The 17,527-nt window shown below is 53.4% G+C and overlaps 1 protein-coding gene across 6 annotated transcripts in view; it reads left to right on the top strand.

Moving 5' to 3' along the window:
- Positions 1–17,527, top strand: part of tnrc6c1 (trinucleotide repeat containing adaptor 6C1) — a 39,503-nt gene that overhangs the window by 175 nt on the left and 21,801 nt on the right. For 5 of the 6 annotated variants that reach the window (XM_046304144.1, XM_046304143.1, XM_046304142.1 and 2 more), the window contains exons 2-7: positions 2,545–5,187; positions 9,646–9,846; positions 13,132–13,361; positions 13,731–13,788; positions 13,945–14,096; positions 14,438–14,596. In XM_046304144.1, the coding sequence (XP_046160100.1) occupies positions 2,545–5,187; positions 9,646–9,846; positions 13,132–13,361; positions 13,731–13,788; positions 13,945–14,096; positions 14,438–14,596 (3,443 nt within the window). The remainder of the gene's footprint in view (positions 1–2,544; positions 5,188–9,645; positions 9,847–13,131; positions 13,362–13,730; positions 13,789–13,944; positions 14,097–14,437; positions 14,597–17,527) is intronic. The other variant, XM_046304145.1, reaches the window with a different exon arrangement.

Here is a 17,527-nt window from a genome sequence, read left to right as displayed (position 1 = left end):
TTTATTCGCTGGGTGTCTTTCACTGCGTTGTGCATTGTAGTGCGCGATTGCCTTTAAATGCATGCAAGTACTAAGATAAGTACGGTTTTGCAACGGAAAACATCCAGCAGCGACAGATGACTTTCTGATGAATATCTTCATGAGGATAGTTTGTGTTTTTCAGAGAAGCGACCGTGCTGCAGGAAGAGAGAGAGAGAGAGAGAAACAGATACAGACTGTAGCTCTGAGCGTTTTTGGCTCTGGTTCAGATTTGATAAAATGGCGTCCTGTACTACACCACAGAAACCACACCGCTGTGTCTGAGACACTGCCCTTTTCTCCCTCCCTCTCTTTCTGTTTTTCCATTTGTATATAATCATTGGAAGAAGCCTAAGCTCTGCAGAGTGAGAGAGACAGACAGCCAGCAAAAGCTTGCAGACAAACAGCATCTCTCCCCATTTAAAGATCAGACAAAAGAAGACGCTGTGTGTGTGCAGTCCGTTCCGCTCACACATGCATGTGGAGGAACACCAAAAACAACGAGAGGGAACTGACGCGGCGGCAGAGTGATTACCACGGCAGTGCATCTAGAGCAGCTGCTGCTTTTGGACTGACTCACTTCTTATGCACCAAGCTGCTTCAGGGGATAGTTCTAGAACTGTTGTTACCCAAGCCTCTCTCAGCAGTGGTTTCTTTATTGGAAGAGAAAGAAATCCTACTGTTTGGGTTTGAGGAGTAGAGGCAGTAGAAAGATTTGAGGGGACTGGGAGGCAATCTTCTGTACAGCAGGGGTGCAACGTTACGAAACATTCAGATATAAATGTTGTATTGTGTAGTTTAGGTACTTGTGTTTGTCATATCAGCTGTACACATCACAATGATGCCGGAACAAATGTGAAGTGTTTCACCTAATCGAATACACTCCAGGGCAGAGTCGAGCCAAATGTTTGTGAAGCTGGTGTCAGGACCAGACTGAGGCTGAACTGCAGGACTCAAGGGGTCAAGGGTTAGGACTGAGGATGGGTGTCTTCGGATCTGCCGGTGGGCTCCACCTAGGCCTCCCACTTTATTCCAAGATGGCTGCAACGAGGGTAAAGCTGTTGCGATTACTAGGCTTGGGCGGTATACCGTTAATACTGTATACCGGGGTATTTCGAAATATGCAGAATAAACAGAACTCCCACAACATTTCAACCAGGGTTGGACAGTAGACAGATTGTCATACTGTACTATACAGGGGTATACTGTATTACCAGAAGTACACACAAGGGGGAGCTATTTAGTTATCAAAATAATGACACCCCAAATAATTTAGGCAACCCAGGTTCTTGATCCAGGAGGGGATTAAATGTCTCTGCTGTAACCAAGAAGCTTGATCTTAACATCGAGCCACTTAGCTAACAAGTTAGCAAACCATATGACATCTTATAGTTTTACTTAACTTATAGTTAGTTATAAGCAGTGGCGTATTCGCACCGAACTGTTCTGTACAGGGACCTGGTTCGGTCAGTACTGTGAACCTGAAATGAATACAGAAAACCAATAAAAACACTAGCCTATACCTACACTGAGTTGTATGTCATCGCCTCGTGAGTAAATTTGAGTTGAATAAACATTGTAGGCTATTAAAACAAGTACGATGTATGCGCACGTTGTAATCGAAATTCTAATCTTAACTGGCTGATTTAAAACGATCCTTTTGTGAGGCGCAGCCGGGGACTGTGTAGATGGGGACTGTGTAGATGGGGACTGTGTAGATGGGGACTGTGTAGATGGGGACTGTGTAGATGGGGACTGTGTAGATGGGGACTGTGTAGATGGGGACTGTGTAGATGGGGACTGTGTAGATGGGGACTGTGTAGATGGGGACTGTGTAGATGGGGACTGTGTAGATGGGGACAGTGTAGATGGGGACTGTGTAGATGGGGACTGTGTAGATGGGGACAGTGTAGATGGGAACAGTGTAGATGGGAACAGTGTAGATGGGAACAGTGTAGATGGGAACAGTGTAGATGGGAACAGTGTAGATGGGGACAGTGTAGATGGGGACAGTGTAGATGGGGACTGTGTAGATGGGAACAGTGTAGATGGGAACAGTGTAGATGGGAACAGTGTAGATGGGAACAGTGTAGATGGGAACAGTGTAGATGGGAACAGTGTAGATGGGGACAGTGTAGATGGGGACTGGTGGGCTCCATAAGCCAGAATTGAAGGGTCCTCCATCATCGGTTAAATCTCCAGTTTGGGAACATTCTGGCATATACACTACCGGTCAACACTTAACTCATTCAAAGGATTTGCTACTTTGTAAAATAATAGTGAAGACATAAACTATGAAATAACACATATGGAATCATATGTCAAAATATATGTTAAATTATATGTTAGATTCTTCAAAGTAGCCACCCTTTGCCTTGAGGACAGCTTTGCACACTCTTGGCATATGTTTAGATGCCAACTGTTGTCATGTTATCTTCTAGGTATGAAGACATACTAACCTTGTCCCTTTCTCCCTCTCTCTCCCCCTCCATCCTCTCTTTCTCTCCATCCTCTCTCATTCAACAGAGCTGCCCCCACAGAGTGGCCCGGGAGCCCATTATGAGAATCCCCACTGGGGACACCAGCCAGCCAATCGGAGTGCCACTTCTGCCTCAGTGTCGGCCAATCACAGTGGCTGGGATACAGTGATCATCGACGAGAGCGACACCGAGGCCTGGCCCTCCATTTCCCGCAGCAGCCAGAGCCAGGGCCCTGCAGGAGGATGCCCCTCGGACACTGACCCGGCCAGCAGCAGCAGCAGTATGAGCATGGCCACGGGGGCCAACGGCCAGACAGGCCACTTTCCTGCCAACTACCCCAGCAGCAAAGGAGCCAGCTCTGGGCCCGGCAGCTCAGCCAATCACCCCGGGGCAGGCACGGTCGGCATGGCCTCCAGCCAAGGAGCAGCCAATCGGGGCTGGGGATCTGGTCCCGGTCCGTCCCCCCATGGCCCTCCTCAGTCCTCCTCTGTCGGGGGTGGGGAGGGGAAGACTGATGGCCCAATGGGAGGAGGAGGAGGCAGGGGTTGGTGCTCCTCTTCCTCCACCACCTCCAACTTGAACCTGAACCCCAATGCCAACCCCTCGGCCTGGCCCGTTCTGGGGCACGACGGGGGCGGAGGAGCGGGGGCAAGCAGCTCAGGGGGAGCCAACCCCAATCAACCCCCTTCTTCTCAACCCCCTCCAAACCTCTGCGACCCGCCAGGCACCTCTCACGCCCAGGGGAACGGCATCAGAGGAGGAAACATGGTGGGCGGCACCAACGGCAACCTTCCGGTTGGGGGAGGCAGCACCTGGGGAGAATCATCTGAGCCACACCCATCCTCATCCACGAATGTGTCTTTCAGCTCAGAACCTCAGAACCTTAACACTGACGGACCAAATCATACTAGCAAGCAACAGGAGCCCCCTATCCACAGCGTGTCCGGCTGGAGTGGCCCCTCCGGAGGTATGGGCTCCCTGGGCCAGCCTCCTCCTGGAGCTTCCCAGCTGGTCAATGGAGAGGATGGCAGCTCCGTCTGGGGCAACAATGGAGACTCCAAGTCAGTCGCCTCCTCCGCGGAGCCTTCGGGCTGGGACTCTGGGGCCGGGGGCTGGGGGAGCCATGGAAGCAGTGGTGGTGGAACCTCTGGAGGCTGGGGAGGCCAGAGCAGCAGAGACGCCTGGGGGAAGCAGCATTCTGGCGAGGTCCAGGGGGGCTGGGACGCCCCCAGCTCTCCTCCCCAGCAGGCCAGATCCTGGAGCACCCGAGCCCCAAGCACCACGGCGGCCAGCGAGGGCAGTAGCGAGGGCATGGATGGAGCGGGACACTCCCTCCGACAGGACCGGTCATCCAGGGATGAGCCTGCCCCCCTACTCCCAGCCCCTGACCTGGACCCCAGGGTGCTGTGCAACACAGGCTGGGGCCAGACCCCCGTCCGCCAGCACACGTCCTGGGACATGGAGGAGGCGGCACGCACCCAACGAAAGGCAGATGCTGCCGGGACGGACTCTTGGGGAGGCTCAGGCCCCAACACTTCCACCGAGCCAGCCCAAGGGCCCTCTAACTCCAGCCACGGCCCCCCTCATCGGGTTGACCCCAAGAGCGAGGGTCCCGGGCCTGGTCCTCAGGCTGCCCCTGGCTGGGGTGGTTCCAAGCCTCCAGCCAGCCAACCAGGCTCTGGCTGGGGTGAGCCACCGAGCAGCAAGAATCCCCCCAACGGTCCTGGGGGCTGGGGGAACCCCCCACCAGGATGCCCCGGGTCAGGCCCCAACATGCCCAAAGCTGGGAGCCAGTCCTGGGGTGCTCCAGAGGAGAAGTCCCCAAGCTGGGATGGTTCCCACGGCAAGGCCCCCAAGCCCCAGGGCTGGGGAGATGGGCCCAAGCCGCCCCACAGCGGCTGGGCCAACAGCGCTGGAGGAGGGGGCAATGGAGGAGGGGGGGACTGGAGAGAGTCTGCAGATGGCAAGAAGAACAGTCCCACCACCAACCCTCCCTGGGAGGGAGAAGGAGCAGGAGGCTGGAAAGAGAGCAACCGAGGCTGGGGAAAACCTGGTCCGGGGATGGGGGGAAATGTTGGTGGAGGCTGGGGAGAGCCAGCGATGGCCCAGCAGCGCCCAAGTTGCCCTGCCCAAGGATGGGGTGGCAAGCCCCAGGAGAGCTCCAACGGCAATAGCGGAGGAGTTAGAGGGAGCATGGGCGGGGCAGGAGGTGGAGAAGGGAGCATGGGATCCTGGGGAGGCCCTGGCCCCGTGAAGCCCAGTGTATCAGGCCGGGAGGGCAACGGGGGAGGAGGAGGGAGCAAGCAGGACCCCTCAGGAGGAGAGCCCACAGGGTGGGAGGAACCTTCCCCACCCTCCATCCGACGCAAGATGGAGATTGACGATGGCACCTCTGCTTGGGGCGACCCGGGTGCCTACAACAAGACGGTCAACCTCTGGGACAAGAACAACCCTGCGGGAGGAGGGCCACCCCAAGGTAGACCCCCAGGGAACGCCCCCGCATGCCCCCCTGGAAACAACAACAACAACCACCCACCACATCACACCTACCACGGCCCCCCACCACCCCTCCAGAGCCATGGGGGCCACAACCCCCAGGGCCCAGGCCAGAACAGTGGGCCCATGGACACAGCCATGCCTCACCAGACTGCGCCTCCACCACACAGCAGACCACCCCTCATGGGTCCAGGTGAGAAGACATACTCTATGAATGGACGGCTTATAGTGTTACTGTGATTGTGTCCTTGATAATCTTGTGTTCTGACAATGCCATCTAGCTTTTCGATCAGGAGTCTTATGAAGTTGTGAAGCATCCTGCAATGTTGGGTTTATGTTTTGCACATGTAGTCATGGGAGGAGAACAGTGTTGTGTTTACGTTTTGTACATGTAGTCATGGGAGGAGAACAGTGTTGTGTTTACGTTTTGTACATGTAGTCATGGGAGGAGAACAGTGTTGGGTTTACGTTTTGTACATGTAGTCATGGGAGGAGAACAGTGTTGGGTTTACGTTTTGTACATGTAGTCATGGGAGGAGAACAGTGTTGGGTTTACGTTTTGTACATGTAGTCATGGGAGGAGAACAGTGTTGGGTTTACGTTTTGTACATGTAGTCATGGGAGGAGAACAGTGTTGGGTTTACGTTTTGTACATGTAGTCATGGGAGGAGAACAGTGTTGGGTTTACGTTTTGTACATGTAGTCATGGGTGGAGAAGCGTGTTGGGTTTACGTTTTGTACATGTAGTCATGGGAGGAGAAGCGTGTTGGGTTTACGTTTTGTACATGTAGTCATGGGAGGAGAACAGTGTTGGGTTTACGTTTTGTACATGTAGTCATGGGAGGAGAACAGTTTACGTTTTGTACATGTTCATGGGAGGAGAACAGTGTTGGGTTTACGTTTTGTACATGTAGTCATGGGAGGAGAACAGTGTTGGGTTTACGTTTTGTATATGTAGTCATGGGAGGAGAACAGTGTTGGGTTTACGTTTTGTACATGTAGTCATGGGAGGAGAACAGTGTTGGGTTTACGTTTTGTACATGTAGTCATGGGAGGAGAACAGTGTTGGGTTTACGTTTTGTACATGTAGTCATGGGTGGAGAAGCGTGTTGGGTTTACGTTTTGTACATGTAGTCATGGGAGGAGAACAGTGTTGTGGGCTTTACAAACCTAACAGGCAGAATGAATTCACTGTGCCTGATAAAGATTAGTCGTTTTTTTAAGAAGCGGCAGCTTAAAACCGTTGTTGCAGTTCAATCAACTGTTATTATACTGTGAACACACAAGAACAAGGAAATAGTTGTCTGTTCTACCTATGACTTAACACATAATCTTGTTAGGTGGCGCACAGCGAACACATGCTTGGCTCCAAAACGTTGATCCGTTTAAAGGTAAAACCTCGCCTCTTAGATTTCCATCTAAATTAAGAACCAAATTGGCGAAAGCGATGCCAGCCTGCCCTGGCCCCACCCCCTTTACTTCTCTGAAGCTCGCCCTCCTCTGATTTCACAACAACAACACGGGCGCCCCCATCTGTGTGCGTAACTGTGGCAACCTCACGTGGGCACACGTGGCGGAGGAAGCCCAAGAATGCTGTTTACTAACCCGGCTTGTGAAAATAGCGATTGGAGCCACAAAATGTTTGCGCTGTGGAGGAAGTGTGTGATTATTGGAGTAACCACCATCTGTCAGTAGTTAGAGGGAGAGGGAGCGGAGGAAGAGGGAGGGAGAGGGAGCGGAGGGAGAGGGAGAGGGAGCGGAGAGAGAGGGAGCGGAGGAAGAGGGAGCGGAGGAAGAGGGAGCGGAGGAAGAGGGAGCGGAGGGAGAGGAAGAGGGAGCGGAGGGAGAGGGAGAGGGAGCGGAGGAAGAGGGAGCGGAGGGAGAGGGAGCGGAGGGAGAGGGAGAGAGAGCGGAGAGAGAGGGAGCGGAGGAAGAGGGAGCGGAGGGAGAGGGAGCGGAGGAAGAGGGAGGGAGAGGGAGCGGAGGGAGAGGGAGCGGAGAGAGAGGGAGCGGAGAGAGAGGGAGCGGAGAGAGAGGGAGCGGAGGAAGAGGGAGCGGAGGGAGAGGGAGCGGAGGGAGAGGGAGCGGAGGGAGAGGGAGCGGAGGGAGAGGGAGCGGAGGGAGAGGGAGCGGAGGAGGGAGCGGAGGAGAGGGAGCGGAGGAGAGAGGGAGCGGAGGGAGAGGGAGCGGAGGAAGAGGGAGGGAGGGGGGGGAGCGGAGGGAGAGGGAGCGGATGAGGAGGGAGAGGGAGCGGATGAGGAGGGAGAGGGAGCGGAGGGAGAGGGAGCGGAGGGAGAGGGAGCGGAGGGAGAGGGAGCGGAGGGAGGGAGGGAGGAGAGGGAGGGAGGGGAGAGAGGAGCGGAGGGAGAGGGAGCGGAGGGAGAGGGAGCGGAGGGAGAGGGAGAGGAGAGGGAGAGGAGGGAGAGAGCGGAGGGGAGAGGGAGCGGAGGGAGAGGGAGGGAGGAGAGGGAGGGAGGGAGAGGGAGCGGAGGGAGAGGGAGCGGAGGGAGAGGGAGCGGAGAGAGAGGGAGCGGAGGAAGAGGGAGCGGAGGGAGAGGGAGCGGAGGAAGAGGGAGGGAGAGGGAGCGGAGAGAGAGGGAGCGGAGGAAGAGGGAGCGGAGGGAGGGAGCGGAGGAAGAGGGAGCGGAGGGGAGGGAGGGAGCGGAGGGAGGAGGGAGGGAGGGAGAGGAGGGAGGGAGGGAGGGGAGGGAGCGGAGGGAGAGGAGCGGAGGGAGAGGGAGGGAGGGAGGGAGGGAGGGGGGGGAGCGGAGGGAGGGGGAGGGAGGGGAGCGGAGGGAGGGGAGCGGAGGGAGAGGGAGCGGAGGGAGAGGGAGCGGAGGGAGAGGGAGAGGAGGGGGGAGGGGAGGGAGAGGAGGAGGGAGAGAGGGAGCGGAGGAAGAGGGAGAGGGAGCGGAGGAAGAGGGGGAGGGAGCGGAGGGAGAGGGAGAGGGTGCGGAGGAAGATGGAGAGGGAGCGGAGGAAGAGGGGAGGGGGAGGGAGCGGAGGGAGAGGGGAGAGGGAGGGATGGAGAGGGGGGAGGAAGAGGGAGAGGGAGCGGAGGAAGAGGGAGAGGGAGCGAGAGGGAGAGGGAGCGGAGGAAGAGGGGAGGGAGGGAGCGGAGGAAGAGGGAGAGGGAGCGGAGGAAGAGGGGGAGGGAGCGGAGGGAGAGGGGAGAGGGAGCAGAGGGAGGGAGAGGGGGAGGAAGGAGGGGGGGGAGGGGAGAGGGAGGAAGAGGGGGAGGGAGCGGAGGGAGAGGGGGGGGGAGAGGGAGGGAGGAAGAGGGGGAGGGAGCGGAGGAAGAGGGAGGGAGGGAGAGGGAGCGGAGGAAGAGGAGCGGAGGGAGCGGAGGGAGAGGGAGCGGAGGGAGAGGGAGAGGGAGCGGAGGAAGAGGGGGAGGGAGCGGAGGAAGAGGGAGCGGAGGGAGAGGGAGCGGAGGGAGAGGGAGCGGAGGAAGAGGGAGCGGAGGAAGAGGGAGCGGAGGGAGCGGAGGGAGCGGGAGCGGAGGGAGAGGGAGCGGAGGGAGAGGGGAGAGGGAGCGGAGGAGGAGGAGGGGGGGGGTGAGAGTTTAGATCCCCTGCTGGTTCTGGCTAGTCACTGCCCCATTTAAGCTGCTCTTTTATGCACCACAATCAACCATGCAACACAAAGTAATACAATAAAGTTGTGTGTCCATACAGTAAACACTGAAATATGTCTTTAGTTTCCTTCACTCCTTTCCCACATAACCCTGATACTTAAAATGACAAGCTATTGATTTCTTTAACATCAGTGGTCATGACGGAAAGGAGATGAGGAGATGATCATAACTGAGAGAGTGAAATCTGATCCAGGAAGTAGACCTCTTGGAGCAATAGACAAACTGGCACAGGCAGAGATGGGGCTGCCTGACTCTCAGCCAGGACAACTGGTTACTACAGACAGGGCCAAGAGTTAAACGGCCTCCTCTGGCCTGGACTGGCCAAAGTCCAGCCTGTCCTGCATAAAGGGGCATTGTAGAAACCAGGAAAAGAAAGGTTAGGAATTGTACGTTTTAGCAATATGATTTTCTTAGATGTTTTTGTTACATTGTGACTGTTTAAACTTAGATTTAGAACAAGGATGCACACAATGTTGAAATTGACAATACATGCATTTTGTTAGGTGTATGAATGGCAGCGCAGGGGTTTCTCCTGTAGGATCAAAAACAAATCACATGCGCTCAACACAACAGGTGTATGTAGACCTTACCGTGAAATGCTTACTTGCAAGCCCATTAACCAACAGTGCAGTTTTAAGGAAATAAGAGTTTAGTTAATTTAGTAAATATTTTGTTAAGAAAAATACATTAGAAAGTAACAATAACAAGATTATATACCGCGAGTACCGGTACCGAGTCAGTGTGTGGGAGTACGGGGTAGTGGAGGTAATATGTACATGTAGGTAGGGGGAAAGTGACTATGCATAGATAATAAACAGGGTGAGGGGCAGCCATTCGATTAATTGTTCAGCCGTCTTATGGCTTGGGGGTAGAAACTGATAAGGAGCCTTTTGGACCTATAACATGTGAAAAAATCGACCTAAGGTTCCAGAGCAAGAGTTTGTTTTGGGTCCGTTGTTCTCTGTACTGTTATCCAATCCACGTGTGCCCTTATCAAAGTCATCCTGTTCCTAGGCTGGGGGGAGCCTTCCAGTGCCCACCCCAAACCAGAGCCCTCCTGGGGGGAGCCTGCTCCCCCTCTGGTCAGCGTGGACAACGGGACCTCCGCATGGGGAAAACCCACCGGAAGCCATGGGGGCTGGGGTGTAGGTGACAACAGCCCTGAACCCTACAGACGGGGCAACCCACCCCTTGGATCTGCACCTTGCAAACCAGGTGAGAAGGACTCTAGTACATTTTATAGATTAGATCAGATTTTTCCTGATTCATCAAAATTGCTGATGTTTTCACTATGGCTGGGACCTCATGACATTACAAAATGTTTAACATTTGAGTCATTTAGCAGACGCTCTTATCCAGAGCAACTTACAGTAACTATTAGGTTTAAGTGCCTTGATCAAGGGCACGTCAACAGATTTTGCACCTCTAGTCGGCTCAAGGATTCAAACCAACAACCGGCAGGCTACGCAAGGTAGCTTAGACCTCTAGGCTACCTGCAGACACTAGACCTCTAGGCTACCTGCAGACACTAGACCTCTAGGCTACCTGCACACACTAGACCTCTAGGCTACCTGCAGACACTAGACCTCTAGGCTACCTGCAGACACTAGACCTCTAGGCTACCTGCACACACTAGACCTCTAGGCTACCTGCACACACTAGACCTCTAGGCTACCTGCACACACTAGACCTCTAGGCTACCTGCAGACACTAGACCTCTAATAATAATAATAATATATGCCATTTAGCAGACGCTTTTATCCAAAGCGACTTACAGTCAGTCATGTGTGCATACATTCTACGTATGGGTGGTCCCGGGGATCGAACCCACTACCCTGGCGTTACAAGCGCCATGCTCTACCAACTGAGCTACAGAAGGACCTCTAGGCTACCTGCAGACACTAGACCTCTAGGCTACCTGCAGACACTAGACCTCTAGGCTACCTGCACACACTAGACCTCTAGGCTACCTGCAGACACTAGACCTCTAGGCTACCTGCAGACACTAGACCTCTAGGCTACCTGCACACACTAGACCTCTAGGCTACCTGCACACACTAGACCTCTAGGCTACCTGCAGACACTAGACCTCTAGGCTACCTGCACACACTAGACCTCTAGGCTACCTGCAGACACTAGACCTCTAGGCTACCTGCAGACACTAGACCTCTAGGCTACCTGCAGACACTAGACCTCTAGGCTACCTGCACACACTAAACCTCTAGGCTACCTGCACACACTAGACCTCTAGGCTACCTGCACACACTAGACCTCTAGGCTACCTGCACACACTAGACCTCTAGGCTACCTGCAGACACTAGACCTCTAGGCTACCTGCAGACACTAGACCTCTAGGCTACCTGCAGACACTAGACCTCTAGGCTACCTGCACACACTAGACCTCTAGGCTACCTGCACACACTAGACCTCTAGGCTACCTGCAGACACTAGACCTCTAGGCTACCTGCACACACTAGACCTCTAGGCTACCTGCACACACTAGACCTCTAGGCTACCTGCACACACTAGACCTCTAGGCTACCTGCACACACTAGACCTCTAGGCTACCTGCAGGCTACATTGCGTGCTGATAGGATATGTATTGCGATTCTCATGATTGTAATACGAATTGATACTGTGATTGTATTGCGTTTCGATGTTCCGAACATATTGCTCACCATATGTCTGCTGCAGAGGAACAGGAAAGCCATGAGAAAACACGTTTTGATAAGTCATGGAAATATAATTGCTGAAAACAAATTGACTCCCTATTTATTATGCAGCTACACTGACCTCTGGTGGCAGGCTGAATACACACTGTAATAGTCTTTCTATACGAACTTTACCAGTGCATGGCTGTGCTATTCTAAAATAAGTCTAAATCAACTGACAATTTAAATACCCCACTGTCAGAACCAATACAAATACCCCACTGTCAGAACCAATACAACTACCCCACTGTCAGAACCAATACAAATACCCCACTGTCAGAACCAATACAAATAACCCACTGTCAGAACCAATACAAATACCCCACTGTCAGAACCAATACAACTACCCCACTGTCAGAACCAATACAACTACCCCACTGTCAGAACCAATACAAAACCAATACAAATACCCCACTGTCAGAACCAATACAACTACCCCACTGTCAGAACCAATACAAGTAACCCACTGTCAGAACCAATACAAGTAACCCACTGTCAGAACCAATACAACTACCCCACTGTCAGAACCAATACAAGTAACCCACTGTCAGAACCAATACAAGTAACCCACTGTCAGAACCAATACAAGTAACCCACTGTCAGAACCAATACAAGTAACCCACTGTCAGAACCAATACATCTAACCCACTGTCAGAACCAATACATGTACCCCACTGTCAGAACCAATACATGTACCCCACTGTCAGAACCAATACATGTACCCCACTGTCAGAACCAATACATGTACCCCACTGTCAGAACCAATACATGTACCCCACTGTCAGAACCAATACATGTACCCCACTGTCAGAACCAATACAAGTAACCCACTGTCAGAACCAATACATGTAACCCGCTGTCAGAACCAATACATGTAACCCACTGTCAGAACCAATACAAGTAACCCGCTGTCAGAACCAATACAAGTAACCCGCTGTCAGAACCAATACAAGTAACCCGCTGTCAGAACCAATACAAGTAACCCACTGTCAGAACCAATACAAGTAACCCGCTGTCAGAACCAATACAAGTAACCCACTGTCAGAACCAATACAAGTAACCCACTGTCAGAACCAATACATGTAACCCACTGTCAGAACCAATACAAGTAACCCACTGTCAGAACCAGAACCAATACAAGTAACCCACTGTCAGAACCAATACAAGTAACCCACTGTCAGAACCAATACAAGTAACAGAACCAATACAAGTAACCCGCTGTCAGAACCAATACAAGTAACCCACTGTCAGAACCAATACAAGTAACCCACTGTCAGAACCAATACATGTACCCCACTGTCAGAACCAATACATGTACCCCACTGTCAGAACCAATACATGTACCCCACTGTCAGAACCAATACATGTACCCCACTGTCAGAACCAATACAAGTAACCCACTGTCAGAACCAATACATGTAACCCGCTGTCAGAACCAATACATGTAACCCACTGTCAGAACCAATACAAGTAACCCGCTGTCAGAACCAATACAAGTAACCCGCTGTCAGAACCAATACAAGTAACCCGCTGTCAGAACCAATACAAGTAACCCACTGTCAGAACCAATACAAGTAACCCGCTGTCAGAACCAATACAAGTAACCCACTGTCAGAACCAATACAAGTAACCCACTGTCAGAACCAATACATGTACCCCGCTGTCAGAACCAATACAAATATATTACGTCAATCAGTGGCAGCTGGTGACTTAAAACGTTGTGGAGGATTGTGGATGAAAATGAATTTGAAAAGATAGTAACACAACATTTCCTCATCTCCCTCTGCAGCCCCCAAATCTATGCAAGACGGCTGGGGTGGCGGGGAGGACATGGGTTTGTCTGGGGGCCAGTGGGACCCTGACGACGGGGACATGTGGAGCAGCCAGGCCTCCCAGGAGAGCAACTCCTGGGGCAACAGAACCAGGAAGGCCCCACCCAAGGGGAAGATTCCAGGCAAGCAGGAGGAAGCCTGGATCATGAATCGCCTGATCAAGCAGCTGACAGACATGGGCTTCCCTGTGAGTGCTGCTACCTGCTACTACCTCTGGGGTCAAACTCCACACTGATGTAATCTGTATACATAGAAATCTGATAATACTATAACATGCCATTTAGCAGACACTTTAATACAACAGTGAATGCATATATTTTGGTAGCCCCCGCGGGAATCAAACCCGCCTTCCTGGCGTGGCTAGCTCCATGTTCCCACCAACTGAGCATGTTTGTGAGATATTTCTGCTGACAGGTGTGTGTGTGTGTGTGTGTGTGTGTGTGTGTGTGTGTGTGTGTGTGTGTGTGTGTGTGTGTGTGTGTGTGTGTGTGTGTGTGTGTGTGTGTGTGTGTGTGTGTGTGTGTGTGTGTGTGTGTGTGTGTGTGTGTGTGTCCAGAGAGATCCAGCCGAGGAGGCTCTGAAGAGGAACAACATGAACCTGGACCAGGCCATGAGTAAGTCTCTTCTCCCAGTCCTCAGTACACTCTGTTAACTCCTTGTTCCTGATGAAGTCCATATCACTGTCACTGACTGTATCAGTGTTGGTGATATCCCTGTGTTCTCTCACTGCTCTCTGTTTGCCACTACTCTCGCTACTCTGTTTCTCTCAGGTGCTCTGTTGGAGAAGAAGACTGAGCTGGACAGGCGGGGGATGGGCATGTCCGACTACAACAACTGTCTGATCAACAAGGGGCCAATGGGCTGCCGGCCTCCCCTCCACTCCAAAGAGTCCTCCTCAGATCGCTCCCCTTTCCTCGACAAGGTAATGACCCCTGACCCACTCCCCAACATCACACACTCCTATATTGTCCATGGGTTCTTCAATGAGAAGATGCTGTATAGCCAGGGCAGACTAGTGTTCTGGGGAACCATGGAAAATAACTTATCAAGGAATCAAAAAATATGTATTTTTAAAAAGCGAACAATATAATACTGTACATCACACTGTTGTGTAACTCACTCAATAGTGTGTTTGTTCTATTCTTCACTAGTTATGAGGGGACAGATTCTGTTCTGAACAGGGCAAGGTTCAGTTTCTATGTATCCACCCATTGAGAGTGTAATGGTGACGCTCTCCCTCTGTGGCTGTCTGTGTGGGCGCAGGACGGTGTTGGTAGCCTGGTGGAGGACGTCCATACCTCCTCACCGTTTATGCCTTGTTCCCCCGGCCCCCTCGGTCTGAAACTCCCCTCCCTGCCTCTATCCAGCCAGGGCCTGGGCGGCCCACAGGGCCTAGCCATGCAAAACTTGAACAACAGACAGGTAGGCAGCACACTGTCTACGGCTCTGTGGGGTTTAGACAGCAGGTAGGCAGCACACTGTCTACGGCTATGTGGGGTTTAGACAGCAGGTAGGCAGCACACTGTCTACGGCTATGTGGGGTTTAGACAGCAGACAGCAGACAGGCAGGTAGGCAGCACACTGTCTACGGCTATGTGGGGTTTAGCCAGCAGGTAGGCAGCACACTGTCTACGGCTATGTGGGGTTTAGACAGCAAACAGGCAACAGACAGGTTGGCAGCACACTGTCTACGGCTCTGTGGGGTTTAGACAGCAGGTAGGCAGCACACTGTCTACGGCTATGTGGGGTTTAGACAGCAGGTAGGCAGCACACTGTCTACGGCTATGTGGGGTTTAGACAGCAGACAGGCAGCACACTGTCTACGGCTATGTGGGGTTTAGACAGCAGACAGGCAGGTAGGCAGGTAGGCAGCACACTGTCTACGGCTATGTGGGGTTTAGACAGCAGACACTGTCTACGGCTATGTGGGGTTTAGACAGCAGACAGGCAGGTAGGCAGGTAGGCAGCACACTGTCTACGGCTATGTGGGGTTTAGACAGCAGACAGGCAGGTAGGCAGGTAGGCAGCACACTGTCTACGGCTATGTGGGGTTTAGACAGCAGACAGGCAGGTAGGCAGCACACTGTCTACGGCTATGTGGGGTTTAGCCAGCAGGTAGGCAGCACACTGTCTACGGCTATGTGGGGTTTAGACAGCAAACAGGCAACAGACAGGTTGGCAGCACACTGTCTACGGCTATGTGGGGTTTAGACAGCAGGCAGGCAGGCAGCACACTGTCTACGGCTATGTGGGGTTGAGACAGCAGACAGGCAGGCAGCACACTGTCTACGGCTATGTGGGGTTTAGCCAGCAGGTAGGCAGCACACTGTCTACGGCTATGTGGGGTTTAGCCAGCAGGTAGGCAGCACACTGTCTACGGCTATGTGGGGTTTAGAGAGCAGACAGGCAGGCAGCACACTGTCTACGGCTATGTGGGGTTTAGACAGGCAGCACACTGTCTAGGCATGTGGGGTTTAGACAGCAGGTAGGCAGCACACTGTCTACGGCTATGTGGGGTTTAGACAGCAGGTAGGCAGCACACTGTCTACGGCTATGTGGGGTTTAGACAGCAGACAGGCAGGTAGGCAGCACACTGTCTACGGCTATGTGGGGTTTAGACAGCAGACAGGCAGGCAGCACACTGTCTCCGGCTATGTGGGGTTTAGACAGCAGACAGGCAGGCAGCACACTGTCTACGGCTATGTGGGGTTTAGCCAGCAGACAGGCAGGTAGGCAGCACACTGTCTACGGCTATGTGGGGTTTAGCCAGCAGGTAGGCAGCACACTGTCTACGGCTATGTGGGGTTTAGACAGCAGACAGGCAGGCAGCAGCAGACAGGGTAGGCAGGTAGGCAGCACACTGTCTACGGCTATGTGGGGTTTAGACAGCAGACAGGCAGGCAGCACACTGTCTACGGCTATGTGGGGTTTAGACAGCAGACAGGCAGGTAGGCAGCACACTGTCTACGGGTGGGGTTTAGACAGCAGACAGGCAGGCAGCACACTGTCTCCGGCTATGTGGGGTTTAGACAGCAGACAGGCAGGCAGCACACTGTCTACGGCTATGTGAGGTTTAGACAGCAGACAGGCAGGTAGGCAGCACACTGTCTACGGCTATGTGGGGTTTAGACAGCAGACAGGCAGGTAGGCAGCACACTGTCTCCGGCTATGTGGGGTTTAGACAGCAGACAGGCAGGTAGGCAGCACACTGTCTACGGCTATGTGGGGTTTAGACAGCAGACAGGCAGGCAGCACACTGTCTACGGCTATGTGGGGTTTAGACAGCAGACAGGCAGGCAGCACACTGTCTCCGGCTATGTGGGGTTTAGACAGCAGACAGGCAGGCAGCACACTGTCTACGGCTATGTGGGGTTTAGACAGCAGACAGGCAGGCAGCACACTGTCTACGGCTATGTGGGGTTTAGACAGCAGGTAGGCAGCACACTGTCTACGGCTATGTGGGGTTTAGACAGCAGACAGGCAGGCAGCACACTGTCTCCGGCTATGTGGGGTTTAGACAGCAGACAGGCAGGCAGCACACTGTCTCCGGCTATGTGGGGTTTAGACAGCAGGTAGGCAGCACACTGTCTACGGCTATGTGGGGTTTAGACAGCAGACAGGCAGGTAGGCAGCACACTGTCTCCGGCTATGTGGGGTTTAGACAGCAGACAGGCAACAGACAGGTAGGCAGCACACTGTCTACGGCTATGTGGGGTTTAGACAGCAGACAGGCAGGCAGCACACTGTCTAGGCTATGTGGGGTTTAGACAGCAGACAGAGGCAGGCAGGCTATGTGGGGTTTAGACAGCACACTGTCTACGGCTATGTGGGGTTTAGACAGCAGACAGGCAGGCAGCACACTGTCTACGGCTATGTGGGGTTTAGACAGCAGACAGGCAGGCAGCACACTGTCTACGGCTATGTGGGGTTTAGACAGCAGACAGGCAGGCAGCACACTGTCTATGTGGGGTTTAGACAGCAGACAGGTAGGCAGCACACTGTCTACGGCTATGTGGGGTTTAGACAGCAGACAGCAGCACACTGTCTACGGCTATGTGGGGTTTAGACAGCAGACAGGCAGGCAGCACACTGTCTACGGCTATGTGGGGTTTAGACAGCAGACAGGCAACAGACAGGTAGGCAGCACACTGTCTACGGCTATGTGGGGTTTAGACAGCAGACAGGCAGGTCAGGCAGCACACTGTCTACGGCTATGTGGGGTTTAGACAGCAGACAGGCAGGTAGGCAGCACACTGTCTACGGCTATGTGGGGTTTAGACAGCAGACAGGCAGGTAGGCAGCACACTGTCTACGGCTATGTGGGGTTTAGACAGCAGACAGGCAGGTAGGCAG

Source organism: Oncorhynchus gorbuscha, linkage group LG16 (genome assembly GCF_021184085.1).
Source record: "Oncorhynchus gorbuscha isolate QuinsamMale2020 ecotype Even-year linkage group LG16, OgorEven_v1.0, whole genome shotgun sequence".
NCBI classification, from domain to species: domain Eukaryota; kingdom Metazoa; phylum Chordata; class Actinopteri; order Salmoniformes; family Salmonidae; genus Oncorhynchus; species Oncorhynchus gorbuscha.
This window is presented reverse-complemented; position numbering and strand designations above follow the sequence as displayed.